We start from the raw sequence: 18,092 nt of genomic DNA, 5'->3' as shown, positions 1-18,092 counted from the left end.
TAGCTCTCAAAGAGTGTTTTTTTGATTAATGGGTAGTTTCATGATAGCCATCCATTCAGCCTAGAGAGTACAACACAGACGCTTCACTCTAGCAGACTATGAGACAAATTCACTGCTGATGCAAGCAGGTGCAATTCCTTTAATATCCCATTGACTTCAGATCCTACTAATGGATAACTTTTCTTTTTAGTGGGAGTTTTGCCTGAGAAAGGTCTTCAGGGTACAGGCTTTATGACCCACAATGCCTAGAGAACAAAACTTTACTCTTCCTCCCTGAAAAGGCAGGGTATTGCAAAGAAAGAAATAAAAATGGACTAGAAAAAAAAGAACAAGTGTTGTGAGATTTCCAGTACTTCTGGGCTTCAGATGGGTCAAATACCACCAGAATAGAGATGTCCTTAATATTTCACCTAAGACTAGTAACTTCAGAGTCATACAAAGATTTACAAATTAATAAACTTCTTTGAACTGCAGAATTGAGTTCAGCTTGGTTTCAGGGCTGGTGAAAACTAGAGTTATTTCTTTTTACAAACAAACTGATTTGTCCATATCTCCTTGTGACAGGAAAGCTGCTAGGCTGTAGAAGTTAGAAAGAAAAAAGAAAATGTAAGGAATGCTTTAAAAATATTTCTTCCTGCTGTTCTCTCCCAGTACTGAAGAAACTGTAAACATAAACAATTACTCCATGACAAGGACAAATAAGTACTTCTGATCAGAAACTATGTGTACTCCTTAATGAATTTAGATGAGTGGTTCCAACCTTTCTGGATAAATGTACCATTTTGCCACTCTAAGGCCAGGTCTACACTATGCATTTATACCAAATTTAGCAGCGTTAAACTGATTAAACCCTGCACCCGTCCACACGAGGCCCTTTATATCGATATAAAGGGCTCTTTAAACCAGTTTCTGTACTCCTCCCCGACTAGAGGAGTAGCACTGAAATCGGTATTGCCATGTTGGATTAGGGTTAGTGTGGCCGCAAATCGACGGTATTGGCCTCCGGGCGGTATCCCACAGTGTACCATTGTGACCACTCTGGAAAGCAATCTGTACTCGGATGCACTGACCAAGCAGACAGGAAAAGCCTCGCGAACTTTTGAATTTCATTTCTTGTTTGCCCAGCGTGGAGCTATGATCAGTACGGGTGACCATGCAGTCCCAAATCCAAAAAGAGCTCCAGCATGGACCGTACGGGAGATACTGGATCTGATCGCTGTACGGGGAGACAAATCTGTTCTATCAGAGCTCCGTTACAGAAGACGAAATGACAAAGCATTTGAAAAAATCTCCAAGGCTATGATAGACAGAGGCCACAGCAGGAACTCAGCACAGTGCTGCATGACAAGCATAACAGAAAGCCAAAGAATCAAATGGACGCTCATGGAGGGAGGGAGTGGGGACTGAGGACTCCAGCTATCCCACAGTCCCCGAAAAGCATTTGCATTCTTGGCTGAGCTCCCAATGCCTGTAGAGTCAAAAACATTGTCCCGGGTGGTTCAGGGTATATCTCGTCAATTTACCACCCCTCCCCCCGCCGTGAAAGAAAAGGTAAAAAAAATCTTCTCTTGCCATTTTTCAATGTCACCATAGGTCTACTGCATGCTGCTGGTAGATGTGGTGCTGCAGCACTCAACAGCAGCATCCCCTCCCCTTCCTTTCCTGATGGCAGACGGTACAAAATGGTGGAAAACCGTCATCATCCCGTGAGTGCTCCTGGCTGGCCTCAGTGAGGTCTAACAGGGCGCCTGGGTAAAAATGGGAATGACTCCCTGTCATTCCTGGCAGATGGTGCAAAATGCTGGGTAACCGTCCTCATCATAGCAGCTGGAGCCTGAGCTCCATCAGCCCTCCTCCTCCACCTTTCATGTCTAAGGAAAAGATTCTGTACTCCCTAGACTATCATAGCAGCTAGAGGCTGCCTCCCCCTCATTTTATCTTGCTAAAAAGTCAGTGTTTCTTATTCCTGCATTCTTTATTACTTCATCACACAAATGGAGGGACATTGCCACTGTAGCCCAGGAGGGGTGTGGGAGGAGGGAAGCAATGGGTGGGGTTGTTGCAGGAGCACCCCCTAGAATGGCATGCAGCTCATCATTTCTGTGGGATCTCTGGGGCTCTACCCGGAGTGGCTGTGCTCTCTGGCTCTCTAGTAGACTTGCCTCATATTCTAGGCAGGACTGACTATTTTTAGACAAAACATAAAGAAGGGAATGACCCGGGGAGTCATTCCCATTTTTGTCCATGCGCCCCCGGCTGACCTCAGCGAGGCCAGCCAGGAGCACCCATGACAGCAGCAGACGGTACAAAATGATTGATAACCGTCAATAGGGATAGTAACCATCTCTGCTATCTTGCAAAGGCAAATGAGTGCAGCTATGTAGCACTGCAGTACCGCATCTGTCAGCAGCATCCAGTACATATACGATGACAGTGACAAAAGGCAAAACATGCTCCAAGGCTGCCATGCTATGGCATCTGCCAGGGCAATCCAGGGAAAAAGGGCGTGAAATGATTGTCTGCCGTTGCTTTCACGGAGGAAGGATTGAGTGACGACATTTACCCAGAATCACCCGCGACACTGTTTTTGCACCATCATGCATTGGGATCTCAACCCAGAATTTCAATGGGCGGGGGAGACTGAGGGAACTATGGGATAGCTATGGGATAACTACCCACAGTGCAATGCTCCAGAAATCGACGCTAGCCTCGCTACATGGACGCACACCACCAAATTAATGTGCTTAGTGTGGCCGCGTGCACTTGACTTTATACAATCTGTTTTACAAAACCGGTTTATGTAAAATTGGAATAATCCCATAGCGTAGACATACCCTAAGACATTTGCTGTACCAGCCAGTTCCCACCACCTCGCATTCAACATGCAATGCTATGATCTGCCACAGATCTTTGGCTGATTCAACCCCCAGTCTTACATTAGAAGCGGAAACCTGCATGTGTCAATACCAAGAACAAGACAGTCAAAGAGAAAAAAAAAATATGCTTGCACCATTTTACTCCATTTTTGTCAACTCTTCCTAATTTAATTTTCAATATCAGTAGCTATTCATTCTCTCCTCAATAGCTGCATAAGTTTGACTTTTCAAAGGAAATGTATCTTGGTGGTTAAAGGGACACTATCAAAGTGGGAAAACCCAAAATGTGATCTAATTTATTTTCTTATACCTGTTTCCAGAGTCCATGTAATTCCTTATGTTTGTGTGTTTGTGGATTGGAAGAATTTGAAATTAAATGTTTCAATATCTTTTTTGAGTTAAGAAAGTCAAAAAGAAAATAGATTCCAGTTTCAAGTTTCAAAGTAGTATAAAATATGTTTTCAAAATTAGGAAAATGTACTTATATCTGAAAAGATTTAAGAGGAAGGTGCTTTTCTTACCTCTCTAAGATGTATGTTTTCCTTCTCCTTCTGGTCTAAAATCACTTCTAAATGATTAACCTGCGATTCAGCCTCAGCCATCCTTCGAGCTCTTTCGTTGTCATCTTCCATTCCTTTGGATGGCAAACCTTTACTTTGCAACATTTCTAGAAGCTTTTTTATTGATTCATCTCTGGCATTTAGTGTTTGCTTTTGTGTTTCAATTCTCAACTCCATTTCTTCTAGAGTTTTTCTCAAGAGAAAGAGCTCTTTAGCCTGTCTATCATGTTCTGCCTGAAGTCTTCGAAAATTCTCCTCTGTAAGCTCAATAGTAAAATGCTCAGTTCCTCGGTTTCCACTTTCTTGTTGAAGAAGATGATTAAGGTCTCTCTGAGTTCGAAGCTCATCTTGAAGTGCCTGGATGGTCAGCTGCAAATGCTATAATACAAAAAAAAACGTTAAATGAAGGATCTAAATGTCGTTTTTCTTCTGTTAAACTATTGGTAGGTAAAGGTACAAAAGTTAATAGACTCAGTGATGATTCTACCAAGTGGCCATATAAAAATGTCAAATGCATCTATGACAAAATACTTGTAATGAAGGTTTTCAACTGCTACTGGAAAAATATAAAACATAGATGGAAACACAAATACAAAATAGTTTCAGTTACAGGTAAAATTAATGCTTAATAAACCTAGGCAGTGAAGAGAAAGTGAACTGTTGCAAAAATCTCAAAGTGACACAACCACTAGCGCACTTTGTGCCTATAAAGCTTGAAGACACAGTATTCCTTGTTTTCTAAGTTGTTTCATACACTAGAAGTAATTCTGCCTTCCACTTTTTTCCAATGGTACAGCTCATTCTATAATGCAAATCATAGTCATCACCATAAATAAAAATTAATAGCTTTATTCACAAAAATAAATAAATAAACGAACAACTTTAGTAAACAGGATTACTGCATCTCAAACAAACAAAAATAGAACAAATGATAAGCAATACTGAATTTTGCAAAACAAACTGACTGCAAAAAGAGGACAAACCTTTGTTCTCCTGGCATCCAAAAACTGAACAGCATGGTAAATGAAAAAATGAAGCAAAATAAACAAAGAAAGGTCAAATGCAAGCAAAGAATATTCAACAGAAAGAACTGAATTCAACATAAAGTACTTTCAACAGAAAAAAATCATTTTATTGTGTTATACAGTATAGCACTGACAACTTTATAAGAATTTAAACATATCATTCTAAATCTATGACATACTCTAGCCACTGGATATATTACAAATGGATTTATTCGTGTTCTAAAAGTTGTAATTCCATCACTGAATAAAGACGACTTGTTTCCTTCTAGATTACCATATATTTCTACACTGCAGATTGTCCTTAAGTATTTTGTACCTCCCATACTCTGCCTGAATAAAGTGGTTTTCTATTCACTGATAGCCAAACCTTGCAGTCCTCACTGAAGGCAGTAGGAGATTTGCCTAAATGAAGACTAGATTTGGCCACAAGTAATTGTCCCAAATTATTATAGTTTATGGTATAACTTCAGATTATATTGTTATTTGCAGTTTTCACAGCAGTTAATAATTCCCTTATATTCATGAAATTGTCTAAACAATGTACTAAACTTCATAAACATATAAACTTTTAGATAGTCATATGGTCCAAAACAAAAGCTTTTCAATCTCAGCAAGCATATCAGTGAGATTCTGATAATTTGGAAACATGGCACCATATATTTTAATCCTAATGCACTTTCTGAAGCTCCTTAACTTCTCTTATAAAATCACTGATAAGTAGGGCTGTCAATTAATCGCAGTTAACTCACATGATAAACTCGAAAAAAAAATAATCGTGATTAATTGCAGTTTTAATCACACTGTTAAACAACAGAATACCAATTGAAATTTATTAAAAATATTGTGGATGTTTTTCAACATTTTCAATTATATTGATTTCAATTACAACACAGAATACAAAGTGCACAGTGCTCGCTTTATATTATTTTTACTACAAATATTTGCACTGTAAATGATAAAATAAATAGTATTTTTCAATTCACCTCGTACAAGCACTGTAGTGCAATCCCTTTATCATGAAAGCGCAACTTACAAATGTAGATTTTTTTGTTACATAACTGCACTCAAAACCAAAACAATGTAAAACTTTACAGCCTACAAGTCCACTCAGTCCTACTTCTTGGTCAGCCAAGCAATAAGACAAACAAATTTGTTTACATTTACGGGAGAAAATGACGGCCACTTCTTATTTAGTATGTCACCTGAAAGTGAAAGCAGCAAAGAGTCCTGTGGCACCTTATAGACTAACAGACGTATTGGAGCATGAGCTTTCGTGGGTGAATACCCACTTTGTCGGATGCATGTAGTGGAAATTTCCAGAGGCAGGTATGAATATGCAAGCAAGAATCAGGCTAGAGATAAGGAGGTTAGTTCAATCAGGGAGGATGAGGTCCTCTTCTAGCAGTTGAGGGGGTAGGGAAGGTGTGGGGATAGGGAAGGTGGACTCCAGCTCCGGGCTGTGGTGTGGGGCTGGGAAGGAGGGATTTCGGGTACCGGAGGGTGCTCTGGGCTGGGACCAAGGGCTTCGGAGGGGATCAGAGCTAGGGCAGGGGGGTGGGGCACTAGAGGGGTTCAGGGATGCTGGCTCTGGGTGGCACTTAGCTCAAGCAGCTCCTGGAAGCAGTGGCATGCCCCCTCCCCCCCCGGCTCCTACACAGAGGCGAGGCCAGGCAACTCCGCATGCTGTCCTGTCTGCAGGCACTACCCCACAGCTCCCATTGGCTATGGTTCCTGGCCAATGGGAGCTGCAGAACTGGTGCTTGGGGTGGGGGCAGAGTGCAGAGCCCCCCCACAGCTGCCCCTACATGTAGGAGCCAGAGATGGGGCATGCCACTGCTTCTGGGAGCTACGTGGAGCCATGGCAGGCAAGAAGCCTGCCTGAGCCCTGCTGTGCCGCCACCCGGAATTTTAACAGCCCAATCAGCAGTGCTGACCGGAGCTGCCAGGTTCCCTTTTCGATTGGGAGTTCCAGTCAAAAGCCAGACACCTGGCAACCCTCTCACATGGCACTTTTGTTGCCGGCATTGCAAGGTATTTACATTTGTTCGCCCCATCACACTTTGGCCACCATTACAGAGGACATGCTTCCATGCTGATGATGCTCATTTAAAAAAAAAATTGCATTAATTAAATTTATGACTGAACTCCTTGGGGGAGAATTGTATGCCTCCTGCTCTGTTTTACCCTCATTCTGCCATATATGTCATGTTTAGCAGTCTCAGATGATGACCCAGCACATGTTGTTCCTTTTAAGAACACTTTCACTGCAGATTTGACAAAAAACAAAGGTACCAATGTGAGATTTCTAAAAATAGCTACAGCACAAGACCCAAGATTTAAGAATCAGAAGTGCCTTCTAAAATCTGAGAGGGATGAAGTGTGGCACACGATTTCAGAAGCTTTTAAAAAACTACACTATGATGCAGAAATTCAGAACCCAAAACACCAAAAAAGAAAATCAACCTTCTGCTGGTGCCATCTGATTCAGATGATAAAAATGAACATGCGTTGATCCACACTACTTTGGATAGCTATCGAGCAGAACCTGTCATCAGCATGGACACATGTCCTTTGGAATGGTGGTTGAAGTATGAAGGGACATATGAATCTTCAGCACATCTGGCATGTAAATATCTTATGACGCCAGCTATAACAATGCCATGCAAATGCCTTTTCTCACTTGTCATGGTGGTCTCACTGAAGGGGAAACCCTGCTTTGTCTCTGCAGCCCTGATGGATGCATGAGAAAGATATCACAAATCAGGTCCAGCTAAAGCCTAACACAGCTCATTGAATTTTCTTATTGTACATAACAGTGACAGGAGTTTTTATCATTTTGTTTGGGCAGGCTGCACCTATAGGGTGAAGCCCTCAACTCTGAAAATGCCTGACCTAGAATGTAGGATTTTTGTGTGTTTCTACATTCACATGCACACACACACACCCCTCTAAAAAACACCATCTGCAGCTAATATTTTGATGTTATGGGACACCTCAAAGGCCATCTTGCACTATCATATTATCTCTTTGCAGTGTGAAAGGAAATGGAATAAAGTTGCCCTATATATAATGTCCTGTGTTTTAGGGCACAGAAATATAAAATTTGCCAGTTGGTATCAAACCATTGGTCCATCAAGTCCAGTATCCCGTCTCCAGCAGTGATACTTCAAAGGAAGGTGAAAAAATCCTATTACACAGCTGACTAAGTGCACAATGCTGCTCATAGTGGAAAAATTATCTTCTGACCCCTTAGGTGACCAGCTTGCATCCTGAATCATGGCATTAGGTTTCTTTCTTACTTTAGGGGACATAATAGCAAATCTTTTTATTGTTAAGAAAATTATTCAGTCCTTTTATAAATCCAGCCACAGTTAAACTGTATTACTTCCTAATGTACTGAACCCAGTCTCATTATACACTGTCTAGAGAAGTGATTGTTCCTTTTCCAAAACTTTACTATAGTCTCTTGCTGTCAGATTGGTTTTGGCCCCTTTCCATACACTATATTGTTTGTAATAGATATCTAGGGTATTGTAGTCAATCCCTAAAGCATGGGAGAATATTAATCAATTTGGAGCATTCTTTGCATATAAAATCCATTGATACAAGTCTGAAATATCCCTCCAGGTTTCTTACGTGGAATTTCTCCAGCATGATCTACTTCTTTCGTGGTCAGTAAACTAATTTTAGTACTTTTGAATTCACCCTGCTCCTAAACATGATCTTGTTCTGAACAGATCTGATTGAATACTTTATTCAATGAATAATTGCTGTTATTTGTCAAATAATATTATTAGGTTTTCAAACAGCTCTGATTTGGAGCATCTCCTGTGAAGTAATATGCTCCTTCAATTTCCATTTTATCAATAGGAACTCAGGGCATGCAGCATCATGCAAGAAGTCATCAGCATATCACAGGACCTTGTAGAATCCTCTTAGTAAAATCTTTTTTATCCATATTCTCTCAGAATTGGTTAATCAATATTTTTCCTCTTACTGGTAGAATCAGTCCAATACTCATGGACTAAATCCTGTGATCCTTACTCAGGCAATATAAATTATTCTGAAACCAGCCAGTTGCTGTAAGAGGAATGTTTGCTGAGAACGACTACTTTTGGATGTTATAAAATACATGGGGAGAAAAGGACATTTATAAAATTGAAATATCAAACAAAATGTCAACAGCAAGTACACATACATGCACCAAAATATACACAAATGGCCAGCAGCCAGGCAGTTCCTCAGATCCCAGAATAGCTTTGCACAAAGAATGTGTGTCATTAAAACGATCACCATCACCACCAACAACATATTATAACAAAATACTGGTGCCATAGATGCCTTCAGACTGCAACAAGGTGTGGTTTCTAGGGGTAGGTTTTTAAACAATTAGTCTTCCTTCTTTCTTGTACCTTTGGAAAAATACAGCATGATTTCGAAGGCATTTCTAGGATACGCATTTTTTTCAGGAACCAAAATTCTCCAACCTTAACTCACTGAATAGTACTTTACTTTCCTGAGGACTATATGAAGAGCATTGTGAGTAAGGATGGGAGAATGTGGCCCTAACTGACTACAGTTAGTAAATTATATAAATAGGTAGAAACAAAAAAATTATAAAGAACAGAGTCCAAGAGTCAGAATTAGATTAATATAGGCACATTAATTAAAATTTTCGAATTTTGCTGTCTAACATTAAGTATCTAACAAAAAGGAGCTTGAGTTTTAGAAGTGCTGAGCAGCTGTGTACCTGCAGTCTAATGTTAGGTATCCATGTTTTAAATTTTTTCCTTCAGCAATTAAAGTAACAACATCCAGCGCAGGGACCATATTTTTATTCTTTGTTTATATGGTGCCTATCAAGTGGGGTCCTGGTCTACTAGGACCCCTGCCAGGCACTGCAGTAATACAAATAAATAATACCACTATATGGTGGTTGGATGGGTGGAGGTGAAACAAAAAACAAAAAAAAACTTACCCTTTTTTTTTTAATCTACAAAGATGCCTCTCTCATTTTACTTCTTTGCCATGCTTAACCTTATCTGTTCTCCTTCAGAACAGAAGTGCTTAACACTGCTTTAGGGATGCTTTCTAGGATATTTGTCTCTCTTAACTAAACCTTAATCCTGACATGATTTCTCACAACCTTAAAGTCAACATAATCAATTCCATTTGGATTCAGATTCCAAATGCCTGTTGTCTACAAAAAGATGCTCAGAGTCTGAATCTTGCAGTTACTCCCGGCAACCTTCTGAAGTCAGAGAGCAGGATCCCCAAGAGTTATTTTATCACAGCAGTTAATGTTTGACCAGAATATTAAGGACATTCAAAAGCACTCAAGCTTCTTCAAAGAACAAGGAAAAACCACATGACAAAAAGCACTGGCCTTCAAGAAAGCAAGTTTCCAGTCTGCTCCCCAATTCTGTATCTGAGGAAGAGAATCAATCTGCAGTTCCACTGAGGTGCTGGAGGAGACTCCTGGAAAACCCTTGCTAAAAGTCTCCCCTGCTTCTAATGGGTTTCACCTCCCTCTCTGGGTCCTGCTAAAGCAGTCCTGCAAAAGATTACTGAAACCTGGATATTGTAAATATACTTCTGAAATAAAAAATGTTTGCTTTTACAATGTGCCAAGTATTTTCAATATTATTTCTGCAGAAGAGATACCCACACACATTCCTAAATTTCAAATTATACAAGTTGAACATTGTTCTGTACTAGCAATATACTCAGTACAGTTTTCTTAGAGCTGATTGGAAATTTTTGAACATTGCTTTTCGAAAGGAATACTCAAAAATTTTCAGGTTTTTATTTTCCCATTTTCTAACCAGCTCTATTTTTTATGAACAAAGTGCAAACACTTCCAGGGATGTGCAGCTTAGTTTAAGTTTAATTTGCCAAATAGCACTGACCCCCTTCCTTAGCTATACTTATGATTAATACTCTAGATATGGTTTATTTCATGCCTGGATACCACAGTGGTTGGTTGATAGATGGATTAGGCTGATTAAATAAAGCATTTTTGTTTAGATTTTACAACCTCTCATTCCAGCTCTGGGGCTTATCAAAAGCTAAACAGGTAAAATTTTATGGGATCCCTTGCTGAACTATTCACAACAACATTTTCCCCATATGTGGAACAAGGCATGATACAATGAGCAGAGTTAAGGTTGCTTTGGACCAGTGCTTAATTTGTGCCAGGGCTCACCTCTAGACTTGACAGTTCATAGCCCCAGCACTGCTGGGCTTGCTGCATCAATTATGAACGTAAAAAAATTGCTTGAGCCCTGGCACCACTTTCATTACAAATTAAACATTGCTTTGGACATTCTAACAGGGAATTTCATGATTTCTGTTTGTTGCTTGTCAGCTTGAAGTAGTTCTACTCCTATTGACTTCACTGGAATTACTCCTGCAGTTTTTGCCTTAACGAACCGAGAAAAGTCCCATTCAAATAACAAAAGTCTTTATTTTTACTTTTATATTGCCTTGTTCAATCCCCTTCAAACCTCTCAAAAATTTCTTCTGTGGGCTGAGGTAGTCCAGGGCAAATGGAGCTTTTCTGTTAAATTGAGAGGAGAAGATAAAATAGGGTTTTAATGGAAAACCTCCTCCACCTGAAGAAACTGCTGTTGAACAACTCAATTAAATCAAAGAGCACCAATTAAAAGAATAATAGGGAAAACAAGAAAATTATTATTCAGAGCGGGGGTTCCATCTTAACCTTTTATGGACTTCATAACCTGCTGAAGCACTTTTGCTGGATATGTGATAAAAAATGACATTTAGAGATCAATGAAATCTTTCAAAAATACATATTTACTATTTAAAATGTGGGCAGTCTTCAAAAGACCGAATTTATATTTTTTCAGCAATTTGTTAATCTATTAAAAGAATTCATTTTAACTTTAGAGTATATTCAGATATATCTTAATATGAATCTGTTATATTATATTTGTCAATCAACATTATGTTTGGCCCTGTATATAAAACAGATTTTAAAATAGCCTTTGCTTCAGAGAGCTTAAAATCTAGAGAGTACACAAAGCCAGACAAGACAAACTGGGAAGTTCAGATGAAAGAGTCAATTACATAATTTAAAAAAAATTGAAATGGGCTCTGAATGGGCCAAGATTCAGAGGCAGATCCCCTTTTAGGATCAAGGCCACAAAATGGCAGTACAACATATTTAGTATTAAGTAAAGAAAAAAATCAAGCAATACCTTTCAATGTACATAGCAGGGTTGTCTTTTTGTTTGTTTGTTTCCAACAGCCATTATAATAAGTTGGCTGTTTAATAAATACTAATAGTAATAGCAACTTATTTTACACACCACCATACTGCCTGAAGATTCCCCAAATGTTCTGAAAACGATATATAGGAAACACATTATCCATGCTGTCACTGTACAGTCATCTACAGGGGTTGAAACATGACAAGTGCTGAACAGTGCACACTATATAATGGTTTAGGACAGGTCATGAAAGATACCTTATCCAATGTAATTTTAGTTAACCACTTTGGAATTTAGCCAGAACATTAATGTTTAACACCCCTATTATTGTGAAAAGTGCAGCTATGGCTCAATAATTCTAAGTGATCAGCACCTCTGCTTTATGTCTCATCTAAAAGACAAAAACGGTCAGTTTTTCTACAAGCAAGATCAAACAAATGTTGTCTTAATATTTTTTAATTGGATATGGTCTAACTCTTACCTCATGTTAACCAAAGCCATTATTAAAAATTATTTCCATCATTTTCTGTAAGTAGGTTCTGTTCTAGTGTTACCAGTCTAACATTTCCAACTAAGAAAAAAAGGCATTATATTTCTGGGGATTTTTTTGCTCTTTTCTGGTGTTAGCTGTTAATCAGGTTTCATCTTCATGCCTTAGAACAAGTCTGTGGGCATGTAATCACTCTCAAAAAAGCACTTCCTTGCCTTGGCCTATTGCTTAAATACAAGTTTGTTTTAAGTCAACACTTGGAAGTTTTCAAGACATGGACATGTAATATTAAATACTTTGGAGTACCAGCTACAACTCCTTCCATTAAACCATCCTCTGAAGTCAAATTGTCATCATCTTATTACAAATCACTTGACAGACATGATGCAAGTCTCAAAAAATAACTTTTTTGCTAGTATAAATAGGCTGAATCCATGTTAAACCATAGACAGACAGAAAGATTGCCTACTGCATTACTATTCCTTTAAGAAAATATGATGTACAACAGATTTACAATGAACAACAATCCAGCGTGCTATTGCATTAAGGTCATATATTAGAAGTGCTAATGGGAAAAGGCAGATTAAACTCGAGGTGGAATTAGCATCTCAGAAATCTCAAATGGGAGGAGGTAAATACTGGTTCCATGTGAGCAAATGTTCACAGAATTTTCAAGGACTATTTATAATTCTGATAATCCTTTTTAACAACCAAAGAATTAAAATTTCTTATAAAGTGAGCTGAAATTTTCAAAAAGTCGTTGCCACTTTTAAAAAAATAACAATAAACTGGCTAAAGCCATTACCCACCTAAAGGGATAAGAATATGATTTCACATGTAGAAATAAATGGACTGTAACTTTCCCAGGAAGCTTATAATTACAGCAGATGGTATCATATGATCCTCATCCTCCTAAAAATGAATTATGCTAGGGGTTTCTGATCTAGTTCGCACTGCGGTCAATACTGACATTCCCAATGATTTCAATAGCCTGAAAGCTGTTTCACAGTCAACTTCAGTAATGTCTTATAACATGAGGGCAATAAATTACATTCTCTAAACTATTATATTCCATAGTCTTATTTACACCATTAAAAGCAGTACATATTTTAATATATTATTGCTATAATATTATATTTATAATGTGAGTCCAGGAACAGAATAGGCCCACTGGTCCTCCTGCATGTCAGATGAGTTGACTAAAAGGGGGCTGCCTGGAGAGGGATGGGCTCTGCCAGGTTAGAAATTTGCCAAAGATACACCATATCCATACCGGACTGGTTGCAGCCTGGGTTAATAATGACCATGCCATTCGGGCGGATGCGACAAGTATACTACTGGTGTAATCCCAATAAAGAGAATCCGTGGAAGAGATATTATCATAGCCATATGGAACGTAAGGACACTGAGACAAATAGGGAGGTTGAAAGAACTCTCATACGAAATGGAGAAATACACCTGGCACCTCCTAGGAATCTCTAAGGTCGGATAGAAGAACTTTGGAGAGGCCACTCTATTACAGTGGAAAGGACAAACATGTCAATGGAGTAGAATTTCTTGGCAATAAAGATATCAAGAATTCAGTATTAGGATGCCACCCAACATCCAGCAGGGTTATTTCCATACGTCTAAAGGCAGTACTGTTTAATATCACAGTGGTACAAGTCTACGCCCCTACAACAGACTATGAAGATGAGCAAATTGAAGATTTTTACATTCAGCTCCAAGACATCATCATAAGGTACACAAGAAAGATATCCTGATTGTACAGTGAGATTGAATGCTAAAGTGGGTACTGATGCACAGGCAGATTGGCGAAAGTATTGTGGCCCATTCTGTAATGCGGTAACCAATGAGAGAGGATTGAGACTTTTGGAGTTTGCCAGCTATAATAATCTGGTTCTTGCACACACATTAGAAGCACATAAAGCATCTAGACAATGTGGCACACACCTAATGGTCTACATCACAGCCAGATTGACTACATCATGTGCAAAATTGATTTCATTCTGGGATTAAACAGAGTTAAAACAAGGAGCATCCCCGGTGCTGATACTGGAAGTGATCACGACCTTGTGATGCTAAATTTTTGGCTTCAGCTAAGGAAAATCATCAGGCCAAAGTTCACCAGAACCAAGTTTGATTTAGAAAGACTCAGAGATCGAAACATTGCAGAGTCATTCCAAGCAATGATCGGCAGAAAATTTGCCCCGCTGCTTGCTCTAGAGGAAGACAGAGAAACAGTGACCAACAATTTCAACACTGTAATGAATGAGGCTGCAATGGACATCCTGAGGAAACATCATAAGAAGACAAAACCAGGGGTCACAAATGAAATACTACAAATGTGTGACATTACAAGCGAATTTAAGAGAGACAAGAACAGCACTGAGGGAGCTGATAAATACTGAGCAAGGCCAAGGAGATACAGACTGAAAAACAATGCTCTAAAATTGAAGAGTGTATCAATAATAAAAATAGCAAATGAGCCTTCCAGGTTGCAAAAGATCTGATGAATGAAAGATGGACCAAAGCTAACTCAATTCAAGACAAAGAAGGGAACAGTCTTACCAAAGAAAGGGACATCATCAATAGTTGGGCAAATTACAGCTCTGATCTCTACAACCACCAGACAAATAGAGATCCTAGTGTCCTAGACAGCCCAGATTCAACAGAGGAGGATGATTTTCCAATACTGCGTGAAAGTGGAGAAGCTATGAAATCACTCAAGAACAGAAAGGCTACAGGTATTGAAAACATCCCAGCTGAACTGATTAAATTCAGAATAGAAATAGTAATAGATGTATTCACCAAGATCTGCAGCAAGATCTGGCCCTCCACGTGGTCAGTCACTAATCATCACTCTGCCAAAGAAAGGCAACCTGCAATTGTGTCAAAATTATCAGACTATCCCAGCAAAGTGATGTTGAAAGTCATATTGAACAGATTGAAGCCACAAGCGGATAATATCATTGCTGAAGAACAGGCTGACTTTCATGCTGGAAGAAGTACCACATAACAGATTTTCAACCTTCGTGTTCTGTGGGAAAAGTACTTACAACAACAGCAGGATATCGACCAAGTCTTCATTGACTTCAAGAACGCATGAGTGTGACACGAAGCTCTCTGGGCAACCATGAAGTAGTACAATGTTGGTCGTAATCTTATTCTTACCATTGAACAACTGTATGCCAATGCCAGCAGTGCAGTTCTCGTCAATGGCATAATAGAAGAGTGGTTTCGCTCCACTACTGGAGTCCAGCAAGGCTGCCTTCTTTCACCCACACTGTTCAACATCTACTTGGAGCGCATAATGACTTATGCCCTAGAAGAACACATATGCACAATCAGCATTAGGAGGGCAAACAATCTCAAATCTTTGGTTCGCTGATGACATTGATAGTCTGGCACACAGCGAAGATGAACTTGCCAACCTTGTGAAACAATTGGATGAAACCTCCACAAAATACGGCATGGAAATCAGTGCAGAGAAAACCAAGCGAATGACAGGCAAACACAACGGATCAGCTCACATATTACTGTCAGTGGACAAGAGCTGGAGACAGTGAAACAGTTCAAGTATTTGGGGCAATCATCACTGATGAAGGATCAAAGATAGAAATTCTGGAAAGAACTGCGCAAACAACAGCAGCAGTGGCAAAGCTAAAGCCAATTTGGAGGGATAAAAACATTTCCCTGGAATCCAAACTGAAACTGCTGCACACATCAGACATCTCCATTTTTCTGTATGCACACAAGACATGGACCGTTATGACAGAACTTGAACAGAAAATACAGGTAGTAGAGATATTTCCATAAAATCCTGGGGATCTCCTACTTCGACCACTAATGAAGAGGTCTGCAACATCATCACCCAGTGTGGTGGGTCATATGAAGACTTCTTGATGACCTTGAAGAAGTGCAAGCTGAAGTGATATGGCCATGTAACAGATCATCCTATCCAAGATCACCCTCCAAGGAACAGTACAAAGCAAGAGAAGAAGAGCTAGACAGAAGAGGAGAATGGACAGGAATGGACCTCTCAGAGGCTCAAGCACTGACACACAATCATCAGGGGTGGAGACAATTGGTTGATTGGGGCACCATCACTGATGAGCAATGACCAATGCAGTTATGGGAGTGATGATGATGATGACCATGACAAGTTATCTATATTGACTGCTGAAAATGTTCTTTTTGATGGTGTCCACTGTACCTTTATTAATATACAATAAAAGCCATTAAAGTCAACATTTTCTAAACTTTATCACAGAGTTCCTGTGTTTATCTCCTTTTCTAAGTACGGCATAGGCTGAAATGTGGTAACTGCTGGGAAATTCTATATGATTGTACTGTACTTATTATTCAAAAACAATTAGCAATGAACAGACGGAATCCACCAGACATCACAAATGATAGTATATGAAGGGTATGTGGTCTTATTCTTCCCTGATGTTATTCCTGCCAAACACGCTAGCCAGGGAGAACTGGTGGAAATTAAAAATTCCTTCACTGATGATGAGACAGACTTCTGCCCATTCTTCTCAGCCTTCAAACCGGCCAATATGTGGCAACTGAAACGTGACAAATTTCCAAAATGTGAGAATATTTTTGTTCTATTTTTCACCATAACTAGAAAATCCATTTTAAATATGCCTTTTCTCCATGGGAACTAAGTAAGCCAACTGTTTGAAAAGAAAACAGGAAAATCAGAAATTTTATAATATGCAACCATAAAGACCCCCTGCCATAGGCCAGCAGCAGGATGAACCCAGGACTATCAGATCCCCAACACAGACTGGTTCTCATTGAGCTAAGAGTACTGTTCTCCAAGTGGCCAGTCATTAGAAGGAAAGTACATACTTTGCACAATCATTTGCTAGGCATCTGAAGAAATTTGGGGATCAAAAATCCTAGATTCTATCCTTGGGTTTGGGGGGATTGTTCTCTAGTGGTTAGAGCAGTGTTTATAGACAGAAGAGAAAAAAAAAGCAGTGAGATTCATGAATAAGACCTGTGTCTGTCATAGTAGAGACCAGAGTTCTATTCACAGTTCTGTTTGAAGTGACCATGTGCAATTTTTCAGTTAACCTATTTGTAAAATCTAAGGAATTATACTTGCCTTACTCCTAAGGTAAGGTATATGAGGTCATGCTCAAAAATAAGTGAAGAGAAGTATAGATACAAGTTAATGGAAGAGGGGAATTTTAGGACTCGTGGCCTCCTGGCTACCAGCCTAATGTATGGTTGCCACCAGTCCGGGCTTTACCCGGATAATCCAGTTTTTGGTTTCTGTGGTCAGGTGCCATTTAGGGTTGCTGGGTGCCCGGGACCTGGCAACTCTAAATGGCATCTGAACCACAAGTCCGGTTACTGCAGGTCAGGTGGGGAGGCACTGGTTCATTAACCCGAGCCAGCCCCTGCTCAGCCAGAGCCACCTCCTACCTGCCAGCAGGCTCCTTGAGACAATCCAGCAAGCAACAGGGGGAGGGGCCTCAAGGGGAACAAGCAGAGAAGGGGCAGGGCCTCCAGGGTCCAGTTACCAGCAATTAGAAGGGTGGCAATCCTAGCCTAAGGCAACCACCTCTAAATAGGGTTGCCAACCCTCCAGGATTGTCCTTGAGTCTGCAGGGGTTACAGATTAATTTTTAATTAAAGATTATGTCCTGTGATGTAACCTCCAGGAATACGTCCAACCAGAATTGGCAACCCTACCTCTAAGCCAAAGGGGTTTTTGGAAGTCTTTCTCCTCTGCACTTGATATATCATCCAGTTTGGTGGTGGCTGCAGACAGGGAGGCTACTTCACTCTAAATGTGGAATGTGCTTGAGAAGTCTGCTTCTCATAAAATTGAAGATTACGCATGTAAAAAGAATTATTTTTCAGTCACTGACTCAGCAAACCACTTA

General features: G+C 39.7%; 1 protein-coding gene across 4 annotated transcripts in view; it reads right to left on the bottom strand.

Moving 5' to 3' along the window:
• ERC2 (ELKS/RAB6-interacting/CAST family member 2) overlaps positions 1–18,092 on the bottom strand; it is an 845,311-nt gene that overhangs the window by 710,783 nt on the left and 116,436 nt on the right. For all 4 annotated transcript variants that reach the window (XM_050958427.1, XM_050958428.1, XM_050958429.1 and 1 more), the window contains exon 3: positions 3,398–3,814. In XM_050958427.1, the coding sequence (XP_050814384.1) occupies positions 3,398–3,814 (417 nt within the window). The remainder of the gene's footprint in view (positions 1–3,397; positions 3,815–18,092) is intronic.

Source organism: Gopherus flavomarginatus, chromosome 6 (assembly GCF_025201925.1).
Source record: "Gopherus flavomarginatus isolate rGopFla2 chromosome 6, rGopFla2.mat.asm, whole genome shotgun sequence".
NCBI classification, from domain to species: domain Eukaryota; kingdom Metazoa; phylum Chordata; order Testudines; family Testudinidae; genus Gopherus; species Gopherus flavomarginatus.
Note: the sequence above shows the minus strand (reverse complement) of the source record. Positions and strands in the feature narration are given on the sequence as shown.